The sequence below is a fragment of the Astatotilapia calliptera genome, chromosome 7 (assembly GCF_900246225.1).
Source record: "Astatotilapia calliptera chromosome 7, fAstCal1.2, whole genome shotgun sequence".
NCBI classification, from domain to species: Eukaryota; Metazoa; Chordata; class Actinopteri; order Cichliformes; family Cichlidae; genus Astatotilapia; species Astatotilapia calliptera.
In genome coordinates this window covers 9,236,424-9,256,458 of record NC_039308.1, presented here as the reverse complement: position 1 = coordinate 9,256,458, position 20,035 = coordinate 9,236,424, and the positions used below count along the sequence as shown (strand labels likewise).

Here is a 20,035-nt window from a genome sequence, read left to right as displayed (position 1 = left end):
TTGTATTTGATTATATTGATCACCAGAAAACTAACGGACAACAATCTGGGCTCATTTGTGCAGTTTGTTTTCCTTTTTCTGGATCGTTTAGAACTAAACAAAATGATGGGAATATTTGATAGACACAATCATACTCTTGCAAGAAAAAGCACACAGTATTCTTTGCATGGTGCATTTTTACTGTGAAACAACTATGTAAAGCTACATGTCCACATCTTTGCAGTAATGACACTAATATAATGCTGACAACATTATAAGTTGCATAATAAATCTTGTATTTTATTATTTTAGTAACTCAGCTGCTTATAATGTGTAATTATAATATTTGGTTAGCACTGCTCCCTCACAGCAGTCCTGGGTTTGAATCTAGTCAGAGGTCCTTCTGTGTGGCGTCTCCTTATGACTGTGTGAGTACTTTCTGGGTAACCTGGGTTCTCTTGATAGTCCAAAAACATGCATGGGGTTTGGTTGCCTGTCTCCTCCCCTGACCCTTAATTGGAAAATTGAAGTTTGACTTATGTCTCTGAAAGCCAACAGCTGAGGGCTTGAAAAACAGAAAAATCCTGTATTTAAAAGTATTATTGCATATACAGAAAGTATTCAAAGGGATGTCAGCGTTAAACATCTGCAGCAGTAATATTAAACTATTTAACAGTGACAAATATTTACAGTTTTGTGTGTGGTGAGGTGTTTTCATAATGTTTTGTTTCTTTTCCTAAAGGCATGGTGTGAAAGTTTCCTCTGCCACTTGTCAGTTAATAATAATAATTTAAAAAAATTATAAGGAAGTCAGTGTATTTACTAGTACTCCCTGTGATCCAAAAACTCTGGTCACAGAAGCCCCACCTACCTGCTATTTGCATCTTTCGTTCTAAAGGAGCAGCCAATCAGAAGAAAGTTGCATTAAAGGGTGAGAAGCTAAAACAGCTTGTTTCAGTGGATCGGTAGTAAGGATTTTATGAACTGTGAATCAAGTAGAGAATAAAAACATAAAGGTGGAAATGAGCTTTTCAAGAAGAGCATTTTGTTTTCAATGCGAGTTTCTGTGAAATAAACAGACTGCACACCATCCATCCTGCTGACTTATTCCATTTTAATAAATAAATACAGAAAAATAAGTTCATGGCTCCATAGAGATGTGGTCCTAGTTATAATGCAGGTCAGTAGACAGAGACGCACTGAGGAAAGACAGGCTGCAATCACACAGAAGCAAATAATTTTATCCCTCTACTGCACAGATTTTATGCTTCCACGGCTGATGAAACATGAGCGATAATCAGATTTCACGTGACGGCCGCTCTTTATGTAGGTGGGGAACCGACGATGGCGGGTCCTGATGAGAAATCCAATTTGTTGAGCTCATGAAGGTGCAGTGACTGACAACAGCAAGCTCTGGTTACTGAACTATAGGAGCAAGATGTAGCTTATTGTACAGCTTTGACCTTCTGTCACCCTACAAAACATTACACCTTTGTATCTGCGTCGAAAAGGAAAAAATACAGAACACACAGAGCCATTATATGTCAAAATAATCCCACATGGAGAGTCTCCTCGGCTACACAATAACAAGCCATTGTGGTTGGGGCCGAATGATCAACAAATCTAGCCATCCAGTCCCCGGACACCGCTTGTTAAAAGCTGCCAGCTACAGTAGTCATACTGTGTGCAATTCATTATTCAGTGGGTTACCTCAAGGTAATTACAGTCACACGAGAACATAGAAACAACGACTGTCCTGTCAGGTCCAAGACACGTGGAGGTATATTGTGATAAATGACAGTATTAACATGCGCAAAGTCACATATCTCTTTAGAGAATTCATATCTTTGTCGCATTATAAAAAAAATTAATCAAGGAACATTATATCTGCTCATCCAAAATAATAATAATAATAATAATAATGATAATAATAAAAAAAGTTACCATGTTTAGCAAAATTAAAAAGAAAAATGGAAGATCTGCATCCCAATCAGTGACCAGTGAGTCTAGAAACACTTTATATGGTAAGTTAGGACAAGCCATTCTATTAATATATATTTATATATGTATGAAACAAGGATTAAGAGGACAGGAAATCATATCATCTCTGTCCTATCATATCATAACAGTCTCCGTCTTTCTTTACAACAGCTTATAATAAGAGCTTTCAAACACAGGCAGGATGTGCAAAAGGAAAGTAGTGCTACTCTGCAGCAGAATCAGATTCCAAATAAAGCGCGTAGACGGTCACATAATACATCTGTGCATCCCAAAAAAAATCTGCAGCTATTTTAATAATTATCTGTTTTTCTCCAAAAAAAAAAAAAATCCAACAGTCGATGTTCTCATGATGTCAAATGTGTCTATTTTTTAAAAACCTCTTTTTTAGTCTCAATTTAAAGAGAATTCAGGTTTTGGTCCACTGGTCAAACACCCTTTCTTACAGTTTCCTGACAAAATAAACAAATCCATCATAATATTTGGCTGACTGATCAATAATAAAAAAAACACTTGCAGCTCTAGTTTAAAGGTCCATCTTATACATATGTAATAAAATAAGGAATCTGTAGAAGATAATCAATTAATGACTTTCAGAGCTTTTGCAGTCGAGACTAAAATGACACCGCTGTGATGTGAAGTATGAATCCATTTTATGCTGTTAGGCACCATCAAACAAATAAAATGGACTTTAGCTTATTCAATAAAAACTGCTTGTGGTTATCAGATCTCTCTCTCTTCTCTCTCCATCACCTTCTTTCTTCAGTCTCCCAAGTTCATATACAGTTAGGTCCAGTAAAGTTTCTAAGCTACACATTGGAAACAGTCTCGTTTAGTTCTGTGGTGGCTCCTGTACACAGCAGCAAAGGGACGAGGTTCTACTAAGTTTGACTACTGTACTCAGCACCAGCTCTCTGGGTGTTTACCAGACGAGCAAAGTGCTAGAGCGGAGTGTTTGCACGTATGAAGCTGTACACGGTCCTTCATGTACACTCAGCGGCAGAAAGCCTCAGCAGCGAGCTCAGCGGTCTGCCGCTTCACGCGATTTGTTCTCGGTAGCCGGTGACCCGCGGACCGCTAAACAGCCCTTGTCTCCCTAATGTGGAAGCAGCACAACAAATATCGCCGGGGCCGGTTTCACTTAGAGCACGTGGCAGCAGTTGTACTGAGCCAGCGGCAGGATCTTGGGCTTGTTGTGTGTCGGTATGTTGAAGGCCAGAGCTTTCTCACACAGAGGAAACTGAAAGAGACGCTCACGAAGCTTCACGCTGTGCCGTTTTCCCTGCTCCACCCTCGGGGCAGACTCCTCCCGGGTCGTCGCTGCGCTGTGGGGCTGACACCTGTCTGTTAAGAGGTCATCTCTACCGCTTTCTCCTCCCCTGTCGCCTTCTCGTCCTCCTCGTTGCAGCTCCATCTTGTTCCGCCTGGCGGAGGACACCGGGGAGTGATGGGGGTCAGGTTTAGGGAGAGGAGGATGGGGTTTGTTGGTGTTGTTGTTGGGTTCCACCTCCTCGTCCTTTCCTTCCTCTCGGGCTGTGATGTCATGCTGGCCCTGACAGCACGGCACACCCAAAGCCAGCTGGGAGAATGGCGAGACTTCAGGAATCTGACTGACCAGCCTGTCTCCATGACTGACTGGCTGATCTGAAATCACACACCCACTGTCTTCAGTTTTGATTTCTGTCTCCACCTCTGCTTTGTCCCCCTCCTTCATCACCTCCAATGAGCTTCTTAACTCTTCCTCTTCACTGCTGTCTTGATTGTCTGCTCCATCCTGTGTCTTTTTAGTTTCTCTTTCTGGCTCTCCCTCTAGTAAAGAGGCAGAGCCTTCCCCTTCTTTTATCATACTTTCGTTCTCTTCCTCCTCCTCCTCCTCCTCCTCTTCTTCTTCTTCCTCCTCCTCCTCCTCACAGATCTGCTGAAGTGCAGGAAGGTTCTTGGTGATGGGAGGCTCTTCAGCTGGAGGTGGACGCAGGGTGAAGCTGAGGCTGGGCTGCCACGGAGCAGGGAAGGGCTTGTCAGACGATGGCCTTGCAGCGAGTAGATCCCCGCACTCAGGCACTCCTGAGTGGGGAGAGCTGGGAGAAAGGGCCCCTGAGAGCCAGTGCGGTGGGGCCTCTGGACTGAGGAGGGCGTTATCCAACCCCTGGAGCCAGTGGTGAGCCTCAATCTCATCAAGTGAGGAGCGGCGAGATGGATCTTTCTGCAGCATCCTGGAGATCAGACTGACAGGAAAGACAGAGAATTTTATTGTTTGATGGAGGTGATGTAAACGTCTGTTATACTTTAAGCGATAAGCTTTTGGAGCGACTGATTTGACACAGAAAACGACCTGATTCTGATCTGATCTAGGCCATCGGCACACTTATTAAAACCCGTATGTCCAGAAGGATCTTCTGTTCTATTCAGCTCCTCTTCTCAATTGAAACACACCATTGTGTGACCGAGGGCAGAGTCATATGACAAGTGCCGGGTCAGATGTTCGAGGATGTGTTTGCTGCTGCAGATAATCTGACAAAAACCACAGGGCAGAGAGTATTTATGGCTGCTGCCTTTTTAACCTCAGAAGACCGAAGACAAGCTGGAAAAAACCTTTGGGGAGGAAGATGGAAATAAAGCTTCTGTTTTTTTTACACACACACTCTTTGGTATTCAAGGCTAAGGCCTTTGACTCCCCACTTGTGATGTAAATAAAAAACGGTGTGTAAACGATGTATTTCTAATGGTGCCCGTGTTGTACAGAAACGGCTCGATGATGACAAGAACCGTGAAATGAGCCTAAAAAGTGGCGTGCTGCTGAAAGTCAGATTTATTGTTGGTTTACTGGCCAGTAATCTGAACTTCCCTCTTTCATAACACAGAGAACAAAAAAGATTGGTGCTTGCACAGCATTACAGTCAGATGGAGGTCTGGACTTTGACACCTTGATTCTTTTCTTTTTCAGTCATTGTAGATTTGCTGCTGTGCTTGTAATCACTGCCTCACTGAATGACCCAATTTTCTGCAAGCTTTAGCTGATGCACAGATGGCCTTACATTTGACTCCACAACACTTTGGTACACAAAGGAGCTCAATGTGACATGTCGCTCAGACCAAATTTACATCACATTTTTTTTCAATGACCTTTTCCCTCACAAAAAAACAATAAAATATTAAAAATAATAAAAATATTTGCGGTCGCCAATGCGGACCCTCAGACTCTTAGTAGATGCACCTGTGGTATAAATGTCAATATCCTATGTGACTTCCTGCTTGAGTTATGGGATTCTCAAGTTTTTCAGAAAATTTGACCTCTGACCCTTTGATCGAGATCATTGAAATTTGAACTTGTTTAGGATATTTAGTAGTAGTCAATATCATAATCCTGCGTTGCCTCGAGTTATCGTGTTCACGCCACCTGCTCAGCTAAGGGGTAAAAATGAATGCACAAGGACAAAAAAAAAGAAAAAAAGATGACGTGTACTGACACTTTTATCAACAAATTAAAACAAGATGAAAATATCCTCCAGAGACCAGATCCAAGATCGGCGATCAAACTAATGAAGTTATGTAGAAAGGTTTGGAAGTGACCCAATCAGAGGTAATCTCCTTGTGAGTGGGGGCGGTACATCTAGCTCCCAATTCTCTCCTTTCCTCATAAAAAAACAACCCCACAACAAAATTACATCAATGTGGACAACAGGCAAGAAAATACATATCTGATTTTTGAAAATTAATGTTGTGTATTTGAATTGACTTATTAGGATTTGAGAACTTCCTGGTTTATGTTCACAGGACATCCTGCAGAGGTTGTAACTGGGTTTGGAGGTGTTAACGCTGTCCCGATGTTAACCCAGTGTGTGTGTTTTGGATCAGACTGTTAGGAGTGAAGGTAAGATTGTGAAGACAGATGTGCACCTGTGAGCTTTATTTTGTTTCCGGATTAGCAAAACTAAAGACCCAGAAGTTTCTGTGTTGCAATGTTTGGGATGATTCTCACACTGTTAGGGAGAACTATATGTGCAGCAGGGTAATGGAGCCTTTGAGGAAACTAGGACACTGAAATTATTCAGTGAAACGCACGCTAATGAGATGATTTTACGGTCAGCAGATTTTTAACTCATCTACTGAACAGCAGAACCCTCTGGCAGAGAAATCAAAAATAAAGCATTCAGAATAATAAAACCTTTTTCTTCCTCTGAAGATCTGGCCTGAGAGGACCTTGATTGTAAGCTAAGATTTTACTCACTCTCTGCACTCGTCAGACACATGTTCAGGAATGGAGTAACGACAGTCCAAAATCATGACCAGAGTCTCGCTGTCGTTGGTTTCCTGGAAGGGAGGGACTCCACACACCAGCATGTAGAGGATCACCCCCAGAGACCAGATATCTGGAACACACACACACACACACAAAAATCACAAAAATTTGCCTTAAATAGCAAATGATTTCCAGACTGAAAATAGCCTCCCATCCCTCTGCTCTCTCATCATAGTTAGAATACTCCGAGCTCCACGGGTCAGATAGGGTATTTAAAAAATTGCCTTTTTGAATGTAGCTCTACTCATTGATCTCAAGTGGTCTCCTGTCTGCCTTAGAGCAACAGTGAGGTCTAGGGTCAGGGTACACACAACAGAGCAGCTCAGATTAAACTACTGCATTCCTCAATGACGTGAAACAATCTAAGAGGAAAGCTTGTGAGTAACAGCTGGATGTCCGGTTTTTAAGAGTCAAAACTTTAAGCGCTAAGCTGTAGACAACTCGGCTAAGCGCTCCTGACCCCGACTGTAAAACCACATTCACACATGCCCGGGCTTCCTGACCGACAGCACTGCTGACAGCGTGCCCTTTTCCCCATCTCCTCCCTTTCCTTCCCCTTTTCCACTTGCCTACCCTCCCTCTCCCGTCCTGATGTAGCAAGAGGAAGTCGATTCACACTCAAAACGGCCTCAGTGAGGCAAGAACACAGCAGCCGGGTAAAGGAAACTCACGCAAGCTGAGGAAAGCGATCTGAGGGCTGAAGGCCATAACAAACAGATGGCTTGTTGTGGTGTTGTGCTATTCTGAGAATGAACTCCCTTCTATCTTTTATGCCTCTTCTCGTGTTGCTTCCCAAACACTGGAAAAAAGAACACTGAACACTGTTTGCATTGTGTGCCAGCCCCAATGTAACACTGTAAATATCACAGATCGTAAATCTTCATCGCTAAAACCTGTCTCTGCTGATATCCCGTTTCCTTCGTGTGCGACCTAAAGGGTAATTAAAGTGGTCTGACCTTGATTTTACAGCTTTTGCTGCTAATCTTTCAGTTTTCCCCTCCACTGTGGATTCTTCAGGGAACACTGCGCTCCACATATAAAGCTATTAAAACTAATTTTTTTAAGCATATTTACACATCTTTTGTGTTCTTTCCTGCAGAAGAATTACAGCTGTGAAACCGAGACTGAAACTATGATACAAACACTTGTCATGCCTGTACTGCGATACCTCTGAGGGGCTGTTAATGCATGGTTAAAGCAGGCGAGGTCTGGTAAAAGCCGTAACGCTCGTCAGAATTCAAATACCTACATTCAAAAACATTGACCGTTCCAAGGGGCGAAATCCTAAAGATTTTAGTGCCTCAGCTTCTTAACTATCAATCCTTCATTAACCAGCTCATATTACTTGTCCTTTAATTCAGCTTAAGGCTCAACCTGTGACATCAGTGATATCACAACATGAACAATAATCTCGGTTCAAACTAACTGTCCACACCAGTAATAAAATATTAAGCTGTACTCCTGACTGTGAGAAAGACAATCATCACTGGTTAATGAGGTTGTGTTATGAGATAATGAACTAAGGGGACACAGCGTGCTCATTTAGTAACATTTGTCAGTGACACAACCAGTTTAAATCTGAAGGGAACTGACGTTTAAAAAATGAACATCACGCTGTATCAAAAGAGACTTGATATTACTGAACGAGACCAAAAAGTCATCCAGAAAGATACTTTGTTGCAAAAGCAGACAGTTTGATCAGATTTCTCCATTTGAATTTAGTTGAAAAATGCCAAGAGACATGCATAAAATAGCAGTTTTGTACCTACAGGATGATTACCAAAGAGGGATTAGCTGAAAACTTACCATATTTCAGCAAAATAAATTTGAGGAAATTGGACAAAAAGAAGAAGTGGGAGTCCCTTAAATCTATCAGCAACACAGAAACAGTATCTGAAAATTATGACCTTAAGAACCAGGAAAACAAAAACAAAAAACAAAGACCCGCCTTACACTGTATTTCCATTTATGTTTGCATATGTCAATAAATTGCTGCCTCGATTTCCCTTTTTCTTAATGAAACAAAGAAATGAGTACAAATAAAACAGTAGTAGTACAACAAGTGCTTTTTAGAGTTTAGTTATGTTATGTATGACAATCGCTTCGTCTTTTGAAATTAATTAATTTACACATATACCCCAGCTATTTTTTATTTTTATTTTGGAGGGCTTTTTCAAAACTTTTACTAGTTTACAATAAAAGGGAAAGAGTGGGAGAGAATGGAGTTGGGCCGTAGGCAGACTGGTTTTTAGATCTGAGACACATTGAACAGATTGGAGAGACTGAGATAACCAAAAAGCACCACTGAACGACCCTGTACAACTCCTCCATGTAATACACTGTACATACCGTAATAGCTCCACCCTTTGCACATGCTCTACAGTAAAATAACAAATGTTTTACAGGTTAGAGTTAAATGTCAATCATATATATTTCACCTCTATAATAGTCTTGATATTTAAGTGATTTGTATATATTAGTGATCTTTCTTTGTAATATATCATATTATTTAATTAGGTTAGTCTGTTACTGTCTTAGAGCAACTGTAACCCACACAATTTCCTTAGGGATTAGTAAAGTATTCTGATTTTAAAGGTTATTGCATTCAGTGCTAACAGACACATGCTAACACGCTACACACAAATGTTTCCAGTAAAAAATAAAATAAAAAAAAGATTCAATGGAACAAAGTGAATCAGCAATCTGCCGATTCGATTTGTTCCATTTAAAGCACCGGATGCACATGTTCGAACTCTTTACCCTTTGAAATCCTACTAGGAGTAACCTAGTATCTGTCATATTTCAGGCCTGCTTATAGAACGAAATGTTTGCACCAGAAGTAAGTAAATGTGGTCTCTGCCTATGCAGCTACCCCATAGGATGTGGTCATCAAACCACATAATTGTCAAACTTTATGCAATAGTTCAATGAAACTGGAGAGCTGTCCCACACTGGTGCTACAAGAAAGACGAGCAGTAACCACAATAAATAACATTTATACGGAAAATGTGGGGGAGGTTTAGAGTTAATAATAAAAATGACACATGTATTACCTGAGACTGCTAGACTGCTAACCATAACCCTGAGATGCTCTTTGTTTTCTAAATATCGACATCCGTTTCTCAGAATTGAAGCCCTTGTGGACACAGCACACTTGCAGTGCAATCAGTTTTGCAACTAATTTAGTTCACATTAGTTTAAAATAACACATAATAGTGGACATGTTTTAGGGCACAGGTAATCCTGAAACTGCAGAGATGCAGTGTGCCTGCAGCTACACACACCGTTATAATAACACAAAACAAAACCCTCCTTATTAAATCCTGAGCAAGTCAGACATAAAAGGATTTCAAAAATATTTTTAGGAGTATAATAAAACATTGTGGTACATTCAAATCCTCCTCCATCCAGTGATTCTCACATGTAACAGCCCCGTATGTGATCAGACATCCAGCCATTGTTCCACATTGTTCTCATGACAGTCCAAACAAGAGCCCTCAGTTCTCACCACACGACTATCGCACGCACGCTCATGCACACGCTAATATTGGTCCAGGGACGTATTATGCAACAGGGAGGAGAAACCACTGAGTGCTGGGAGTGTACTTTTCTCTGCTCACTGGGGAATATCACACATTCTTACCATGCATTAGTGGCCTGCTGACAGGACAAAGATCAACAGCAGACACACACACATACATCCATACAAAGTAAACACAAACCAGATGCAGATATAGGCTGAATCACGTTAGAAAATAAGTTAAACTATGAAAACTGTTGCGATACAAAACCTCGTGCACAGAATTCACTGCAGCTTCAAAGAGTTAATGACTGATCTGTGGTTCTCTACTGGGGCCATCTCCTTTTAAGTACACTTTTCAAGGCCAAATACGTCAGAAAGGGTCAGCACAGCTGACTCGTTTCCAACGGGTCCTCAAGTTCAGACTAAATATAAATGCAGCCCTTTTTTTGCCCACATTTGGCCAGCATGAAAAATGCTGTTAGATCATCAGTAACCGATGTATTACAGGAATTTCTCATGATCTTGGGAAATGTTATTATTTTGATATGATTATCTTCTAAGTCTTTCATAAAAATCTTGATAAGGAAGGAAGTTGTCAATACATGAAAATACATACTCATATTATTTTAATAACTGTGAAGTCATCTGGTGTGGTTACCTTGACATGAAACTGTGTTACTTCAAAAGAAATGCAGTAATAAACTTAAAACAATAGTAAATAACAACACTGGCCAAAACGCTAAATTGGAACATTAATGAAATAATGTGATAGTTTTTATTAAATTTTTTTGCAGTGCGTATCAAAAATTCAGGCAAATTACATTTAGCGAACTATTCTGGACCAAAACTGGCATTCATACAGATACTTTTCAGGTTGTTCTGGTAAATGTAATTTTACTAATATTGCTACTGAATCATGTGTTCATCCCCTTAAAACAAATGTGAAGCTTACAGTGAGCAGACTGGAGAGTCCACACAAAAGTAGCTGAACTAGTCAGGAAGTACAGTTCCCCCCTTAAACACAACAGAAAAGTATTCAAACAAGGTTTTGCTCTGTAGGCACTCTTATGACAAAGTCAGGAACTTATTTTGCTGTGCCATTGATATCTTAAAATAGAGGCCAGTTGGTGACCTCCTTGGAAATCTCTGGGAAAAATGTCTATATAAGAACAGTCTCAACTGACTGGTGAGTGGCTGCTGCACCAAAACCCTGCTAATGACTGCTTTAGTTGCTAACAGATTGCTGCTGTTGCCTTCAGTTTGCATGACATGTACCGATTCGTCTGCAAATGCTCGCTATTTTCTCACCAAACTATAGTGACACTGTAAACACCTTCAAAATAAAAGTTGTATCTTACTGCTGCAACCAACACATTTGGTCACAATTTCACTGCCATTTGATGAGTAATACAAAGTACTGGTGACCATGGCAACCTGCAGGCAACCTAAGCAATTGCAAGGAGGTTTTCGGTGCAGCACCGTACACTTTTTTTGTGACCAATTCAGCTAGCAATTTCCAGAAATCTCCAGAAGCCACTGGCCATGTAATCAACCAGTAACTACTAGATATCTCCACCTCAGATAATATACTGGTTGCCGACAGGTCTCCAGGCCTGTGTGACTGAAGCCTTACACTGACTACTGAAGTTTAACACATTAAGAATGTATTTATTTATTCAGAATAGGATGATGCCATTTAAAATACTTTAGCAATCAATTTCATTTATGGATATGCCATCAGTTCATTAAATTAACAGAAAATTTCCCCCCGCCCTGGTATCACAGAAAGCCATGTTGCTTTCATGTTGCTCTCTTATCCAACATGAAATTCTGAAATACTGGAATTTTAAAAAATATGCCAAAATGCATGTTTAATGTTGAATTCCTATTAAAAAAAAGTGCATCATTTTCCTGGATTGAGACGGTCAGGTGGGAAGCGTTTGCTGACCTGACGCAGAATAACCCTTTAGGCTACTTTCGGGCAGGTGACAGCAAAGACTGTTTAAAAGAACAAGAAAAAAAAAGTTGAGAAGCATTTCTTAGGTCCTAAGAGAGAGCCATTACAAATCACATGCTGTGCCCAGAAACATCGACTGATGCACACTGTTGCACAATATTCCCCCCAAGAAGGATGCATCTGTTTTTGGATTTAGTTGCTAAGAGATAATCTGTTCACTGCACCATTATACTTCCTAGTATGTGTCAACGTTGCTGGTGCTGTGGTTTTCAAGCTTTGGAAAAGTACTTGTTGCTACAAACAGTCAAGCAGCCTTGAGGTTGATATGAAAACACCAACAAAGAGGTTTTGTGCGGAAAACCTCTCGGTAAAGAAGCTCTTCCTTGGTCTAAAATAGGATGTTCAGAGGGGGCTTTACATGTGCTACTCCCCACTGGGTAATGAGCAGCCATGACCCTCCACCCTAAAGCAGACAAATGAGTGGTGTGTATGATGTGGCAGCCAGATACAAAGACTGAACACATTTGTCGACACTGGAGAGCACATCAAAGAGTTCAAAGCCACCTGTAACCCCCAGATTTCATTACTGTTTCTGACTTACTAAGCACTGTATCTAGCATGTAGGTATTTAGAGAATCTAACTGACACAAAAAAGCCCATACATTTAATGCTTCAGTCTGTAAAAAAGCAGCTTTTCCTCTATCACATTTGGGGGTTTTTTCTGATTATGCCATCTTTATAACGTTAGTGCATTTTGCTGAACCTTTCCATGGCAACCAGCTGTCAGAAACACAAACATTTGTAGCTGACTCTCAGAATAATCAGCCAAAAGCAGAAGTTCCTCCTGTACAGAACATACCCGACCACTTTAGCTCTTCCTTTTTTCTTATCTGACATTTCCCTCAACTATATTGCACAGCCCTACTCTTTGTCATAACTCACCTCTTGCTGTCATATTTACATTTGTTCAGGAAGAGCTCTTTCCCACACTGATAAGCTACTATTTTTGTCCTCTTTAATTTATGACAAACTAATTCTCATTAGCCAGTGACTGGGAAAAATAAGGAAAAGACCCACATATATCGTTAACACGATGACCTTGGTCTGTGAAGCCTAACAATTACACTTAGAGTGCAGAAAGTGTACACACATGCACGCACACGGTAAAGGGCAGATATTATGTAACTGCAGTGTTTATCTTTTTCAAAGGCAAGAAGTCCTGCAGACATTCCTGCCTCTACTCTAAATCATATGACCGTCATCAAACACCAGCACCACATCTTCAATCAAGCTGCATGTTAACTATTGCTGGACTGCAGATTTTGAAAGTTTTACAGTATATTAGGGTTTTATTATGATTATTATTATTATTATTAATAATAATAATAATAATAATAATATGACTTTTGAACACGACAACATTTTTATTGGTTTATAATGCTTCACTCTGCTGCTAGAAGGTTTTAATGTCATCATACATAAAGAAACAATAAAACCAATTAAACCAAAACAATAAATAATGTACTCATATGCTTTCATTAACAAACATTAACATCTGACAAAGGGCTAGTACAGAGCCAGTCCTTAGCAGGCTGCCTGTTATCTTCTTCTGTCAGATACAACACCTCTTATTGTTGCTGCTGTTTTTTTAAACACAGTCAGCATACAGCAAGCTTATTAGTGTTGCAGCGTTGGTACGATCTCCATTCGGAGTTCTTCAAAACTTTCTGTACACTTTTTATCATCATGCATGATCTCGGCCTCACTTGATTCCCTGTCGCTGTGTAAGGAGGAGCTCTGAGCTCAGAAGCAGAAAGAGCTCTCATCCTTCATCCTCCGACTTTACAGAATGTTATGCTATCTAGGTAGCAAGCATTGCCGAGCATGCTGCATGGTGTCTTTCAAATTATTGCCCCCCTGAAGAGAAGTTTCAGATTATTAGCTGCTGCTTTATATTGCTTTTTGTACCACATAACTAGAACTGTGGGTAAGAAGGCTGAACAGTTAAAATAGATCCCCTCTCCCCTGCATGTCAGTCCAATATTATAGTACATGTAAGCCCCTTGAAAAGCCACAGAAGCTGCTTTGTCGATTTACTGGTTTGGTGACATCCTGTATAAAGTTATCAGATGTACATCTAGTATACTTTCAGGCTTTAAAGTATAAAACAAAATCCCCACAGCAGCCTGATTATATCAGACTGAAATATCAAACGGACACAGACTGCAGTCTGTGTGTGCGCGTGCAAAGATAGGTTTATGAGTCATCTTACTAAGCTGAGATCACTGAGGGACATCTCTTCTTCTGTGCAGCTCAGGATTACGACAAACATTCATGAATATATAGATGCATGTGTGCACGGAGTGATGGAAGTGTACATTTCTGTCAAAGTGACGACATAAACATGAAATCTACAGTTTGAGTCACACTAAGACGAGCAAAAATAGAACAGAAAAATGCGCTTCGAGTCAAGTGAAGCAGAAAACAGGCTTAAAGGATGTAATAATAATAAATGGATTTCAATGGACGCCCTTCGAGTGGACGCTTTTAGAAACAGGAAGTGACATTAAAAAGGAACTAATGCAACTTGTAAGTCATGCTGAAGTTATGCGTGCGTGTGAAAAGATTCTTCAGATCACAATTCTCATCTTTACGACACCCATAAACAATATAGCAAATTCAAAGCACTGGTTTCTTAAATTACAGTTTTTCTTGTTTTGATCCATTTACATGTGCAAATGTCAGTAAAAGCCCTTCTGCAAGAGCACAAACTATTTTACATTCAAGACAGATGCATTTGTAGTTGACAGAACGGCAACCAGACCTTGCCGAAATCCAGCCTATTCCAGCTTAGCAGATAAGACCACCGACATCCCTGAAGCCCACATGCTGAGTTTGCCTGCCCCCCCGGGATGCGCAAGACCAAATCCCTCAATTCTCCTTCTGTTTCTATAAACTCAAATCCCACAATCTATCTGCCGGCTTCACCTCTAAACTCCCACAAATCCCAACAGTACAGAGCAGCCTTTCTAGTAAGGATAAACAGTGATGCACAGTAGTTTCTCTATCTGCTATCTGTCTCTGTCCTCATCTCCCTCTCGCACACATACACACACACACAAATGCTTGTTATGCAGAGTGGGGGCATGCTGGTGAGCTGCAGTGGTTGGTTCCTCTGCAGAACGTGCCCAGTTGGCTCATGACTGGCTGGCTTGCTTAGACTGACCCAGATACACACACTAATCCTCAACGGATATACAAACACACACACACACAGACAATTGCATACTAGCACACAAATATGGAAGAGACACACTGAGACACAAGGAAATGCACAGGGATACCTACACAGGGTCAAAGAGACAAATATGGGCACCTACTGTTCACCCACACAAACAGTTGGGCTCACGGAAACAGACAATACAGGCTTGTTGGTGAATTTTGACTGTGTTAGCAGTTTGTTGCAGCTGCATCAAACACAATCAGTAATTTTTCCACCCATTGGCAACAGCACATGACAAAACAGCTTCATCTTATCTTACCTAATCTGCTGACTCTACTGTGTGAACAAAAGATCTTCAACAGCCGTCAACCAGACTTTAAAAAAGTAAGTTTTTCTAAACTACTTAATCTAAGGTTAAGAAAAAGAAATGTTAAAATCCTCAGACGAAAATGTATATTTTAACAACTTTGCTCCCATGACGAATGGGTAAAATCTGATGTGGGTGCCGACAATGATAAGGCGTCTGGTAGAAAGCTACTGAATTTACCCTCAGGCAAGTTTGCTCTGCTCAGAGTGGAAAATAATTAAATGACATGAAACAGATATTGAAGCCTCGATGGCAAAATTACACATGCTAATCAAAGAAAAGAAAGACTTTGATGCTGCATGCAACCTCTGGGCATCGCTCAAAAGTACAGAGGCCTTTAATCATTTCATTTTTTGAAAAATCTGTAAATTTGTTTCTCTATTAATCGATTTTACGAGAAAAAATAGAGCACACTGACTGCTTTAATTTCTCCGTCGTGTATGTGTTAGAATGCATAACAACTTAAGCATTCCAATACACAAAACAAAGTTCATTATCACATATTTGAGGAGGTAGAACTGACCAATGTCTGCTATTTACACTTTAAAAATGTTCAAGTTTGATAATACAAACACTCCAGTGCAGTTTGTGCTCACCTGTCTACTTATGAGCCCCTGTCACTGGTTTTACTGGACTGCGAGTTTTTCCCACTGTACTTGAGAGGGCCACCCAGATATATTTTGTTTATTATTGACACTTTATATAACTGAGACAACAACTACCTACAGTCTTTCCTGGCTAGTGTGTCTGTAGAGACATGCATGTTGCTATTATGGTGGTTGTTCAGCTGTCTCGAGGCTTTCGTTCAGCAGCCAGATGGACTCCAGCTTCACTCTCTTGGAGTGCATAGTCCTTTTTTCTGTTCTGGAGATCTGAGGTAAGCTGGAGGCTTGCAGAGCAGGCCAAGAAGGCAAGCTAGTCCATCCAAAGGATGAGGAACTCACTGTCGAGGCAGCTGATTACTGCCTCGTTAAATGTAGATATAGAATTAATGACTACAATATAATTATTTACTTGGAATTTATTTAGGAACACAAGGAAGTATTGTGTGAGTATTGTGAGTATTTCTGTGGGATATATCATAAACCTACTAAAAATACTCTTACATTCTACCACTGTTCAACAGTTTGTCAAATATTGTTTTTCCCCCCTCATAATATTACCATAATAACAGAGTATAAAAACAAAGCCAACAAAGCGGATATTTCTAAATATGATGATGTTATATAAGACTAATTTGCATTTTATGTTTGCCTCCCTTTGTCCAGGTTTGCCTGGCAGCTTTAAAATCTCTGATCTCAAGCTCAGCGCTTAAAAAACAAAACAAAATAACAACACATAGATACAAAAAAGAAAATACATTTTCTCTGTCTCACCCACAGCCGGAGCATCGTACTCTTCTCCCAGCAGAATCTCAGGAGCAGAATATGCCAGCGACCCACAGCTGGTGGCCAGCATCATCCCGGGCTGGAATAAGTTGCTGAACCCAAAGTCAGTGAGCTTGACGGCGCCTTGCTGAGGGAAGAAAACCACGTTCTCAGGCTTCAGGTCCCGGTGCACTACATGCAGCTGGTGGCAGTAGGACACAGCACGCACAATCTGGGCGAAGTGACGCTTGGCGGTAACCTCGGCCACGCCTCCCTCGTGGCGGAGGATGTAGTCGTAGAGGTCACCGCCCTCAGCCAGTTCCATCACCAGGTAGAGAGTGGTGGGTGTGTCGATGACCTCGTAAAGGCGAACCACGTTGGGATGCTGCACCCGCCTCATGCATCTGATAATGGAGGGACACATTTAAACAAAGATGGTTTCAACCATTCATCTTGAACAGCAAGCTTCTTAGTCTGAGATCAGTATCTGTTCAATCTTTATTTTTTATCATTCATACCTCACTTCCTGTAAGAGGTGGCTCGTTGCCATTACATCTAGTTTTGTCTTGTCTATCATCTTGACAGCCACCAGTTGCCCCGAGTTGACATTACGGCCCAGTTTAACAACAGCAAAGTGACCCCTGCCCAACGTCCGACCCAGATGGTACAGTCCGCTGAGATCAGAGCGACCAGGGCTGCTCTGCAGGTCCGGATGTTCATCCTGGGAAGCATTTATACCTTCAGAGGAGTCCATATTTAAAACTGAGAGGGACTTCACAAGGGAGCAGGTGGAAATTGGTTGCGTGAAGGTGTCAAGGACTGAAAAAAGGGAGGGAAGGTGCAAGGCAGCGAAGTTCCTCACTGCTGAAGAGTCGCCTGGTTGGACAAAGAAATGACAACACAATGAAACTAAATTGACTGTGCTGATTATTTTGGCCTTTGGCCCGAAGGGAAAAGGGCTTTCGATGAGGTCAGCTGCTGCCGCTAATGCCTCATCCCATCAGGCACGGGACCAGAAAGAGGCTGATATTAAACATCGCTTAACGAAAGGCACAGAAAACAGGACACGGTTAAATTAAGTAGCGAGGACTAGATTAGAGTGTAGCAGAATTACAGTCTAGCAATAAGAGCAACAGAGTGTAAAATATTGTGTTATTGTCTGAGGGGCTGCGTTTGGCTCCATCTCAAATAACACCATCAAGCACAAATGGCACGCTTAATCAATACTGTAACAAGAAACCATAATGTACATCTGTGCGCGTACGCGAGTGTGTTTGTGTGTCATTAGTTCGGTTAAGAGGGTCACAAGGTGGCAATAGACCTGATGATATCATCATTATATCATCCCCAGCTTCACTGCTGCTTTCTTTTGATTTTTATTAGGTTATTCAGTTGGAGGAAAACAGGTAAACACACGGATGGGAGTTCATCTATAAAGGTGAAAAACAGAAAAATAAAGTAGATGTTGTTCAAAGTTACTAGAAATTAAATCTTTGTTGTGTGGGAAAACTTTAAGCCCAGTAAATTAAAAAAAAACAAAAAAACGTTGTTCTACACCTCTGAAGTATCCATTGGCAGCTAATAGCCCCTTTAGTGAATAAAACCTTAAAAAAATTTGTAAATACTGTTTCTTAGGGGTTGTTTTGCATCTCTGTAGGTACTCTGTATCTGTAGTTATTCCATAATTTCTGTAGAGTCCCTTTGCTTCACGGTGTGATTGTTCTTTTGTGCCTACCTGCAAGTCAGTTTTTTACATTTCTGTTTTCATTTTGATTTCGTTTCAGTTATTTCCCAGACTCTGCTTGCTTTCGGTTTAGTTTTTAGTGTTAAAAATGTAGCTAATATTGTTTTTTTCCACCAAACTTTTAGCTTTTATTTTTCTCACGCCGTAGTTGTTTTCACAACTTTTTTCTTCCCATAAGCAGAAGAAACTTTTGCATCTCTTTGTATCTCTAAGTGGGCTTTTCTCTGTGACTTTTCTGTTGTTTTGAGTATCTGCAGTCACCGTGCATCTCTTTCCACAGTTGTTTTTCTCTACTTTTTGTCATGTTGTATCTCCGCAGTTGTTTAACATCTCTTTGCAGTCATTTTCCACTTCTTTGACGGGAGTTTTGAGTGTATTTGGCATCATCTCTGCTTGTTTTTGTGCCTTCTCTCTAACTGTTTTGCATCTCTTTTGAGTTAGCGTTCACTTGATTACACTGACAACTACAACAATCATTTCAAACAAAGGCTCAGAGGACCCTTTTGAGCTATTCTGAGGCAGACATATGATTTTATCAAAACGGACAACTGTTTTTTTCATCTACAACCTTTTACACTATGATTTATTTATCACCAGTATATAACGCAGCATCACTATTATCGGCAGCCTATTTAAAGCCCCTCTGAACAGCTTCTCCGGGCAGAATCAGGCCTCCCTGTCTTAGATATGTGCTAATGTCCTCGGTTGTACAGTTGTATCACATCCACTGCACCCCGTAATCCTGACTCGGGGCTGCCACACTTGTGTTAAGGCCAGCTGTTCTCTTCTTGGCCTCAACTGCAGTCCCGAGTTGGCACACACACGCACGCGCATGTAGTCATCCTCCAAAACAACCATTACCAACAACCTCACGGACACCGACAGAGCTACGGCAGTAAAGTGCCGTTACTGCTGTGAAGATACAGCGGTGGCGGCGGTGCTAACTTACCATTGTCGTGTAAATATCCCGAGTAGCGAGCGGCTCTTTCGGTCACTCCGCGGCTCCACGCTCGGTGTCCCCGCTGAATTCTGCTGTGTGAGTCGGCAGCTTCTTGCTGTCTTTCACAACACTCCCATGTTCCCGGTCCATACTTTTCTCATGACCGCCCGCCTCACTTCGCACTCTCTCCGTGTCCTCGAGCTCCGCGACCGCGCGCCCGCTCATCGAAGTTGCAGAACGGAACTTGTCGTGCGCGCGCGCGTGTCCGGCTAGCTTTTGACGTCAATGCATATTTCGTCTCGCTCGCTCGCTCGCGCGGAGCAGCCAGCGGTCGCGAGCCTCTTGTACGCAGTGAGGAGAGGAAAATAACTGAATGGACGCTTCGGAAGTCCAAGAATTATGTAACGGCTGAGGTGTTTCGCTCTGTAAACAGGAGCAGGGAACAAAGAGCTATAGCATAGCGTACTGACAGGACAGGGGCCCCAGGACAGACGCACAGCGGGGCCCTCGACCTTACAAGATATCAAAGATGTCATGAGTCTTTGTGCTGGTTTCGTTTTTCTTTGCAACCGCTCTTTTTCCTTCTATCTATAGTTCCTTTATGCTTCTCTGTGCCACCTCTTTGTAATTCTTTTCA

The 20,035-nt window shown here is 41.3% G+C and overlaps 1 protein-coding gene across 1 annotated transcript; it reads right to left on the bottom strand.

Annotated features, from left to right (window-relative positions):
* Positions 1 to 1,073: 1,073 nt before the first annotated feature.
* Positions 1,074 to 19,684, bottom strand: snrkb (SNF related kinase b). The gene is made up of 5 exons (XM_026172930.1): positions 19,408 to 19,684; positions 17,233 to 17,590; positions 16,724 to 17,118; positions 6,206 to 6,347; positions 1,074 to 4,202 (listed from the first exon to the last, which is right to left on the bottom strand). Exons 2-5 carry the CDS (start codon positions 17,466 to 17,468, stop codon positions 3,119 to 3,121), a joined length of 1,857 nt encoding a protein of 618 aa, XP_026028715.1. The 5' UTR covers positions 17,469 to 17,590; positions 19,408 to 19,684; the 3' UTR covers positions 1,074 to 3,118.
* Positions 19,685 to 20,035: the final 351 nt, after the last annotated feature.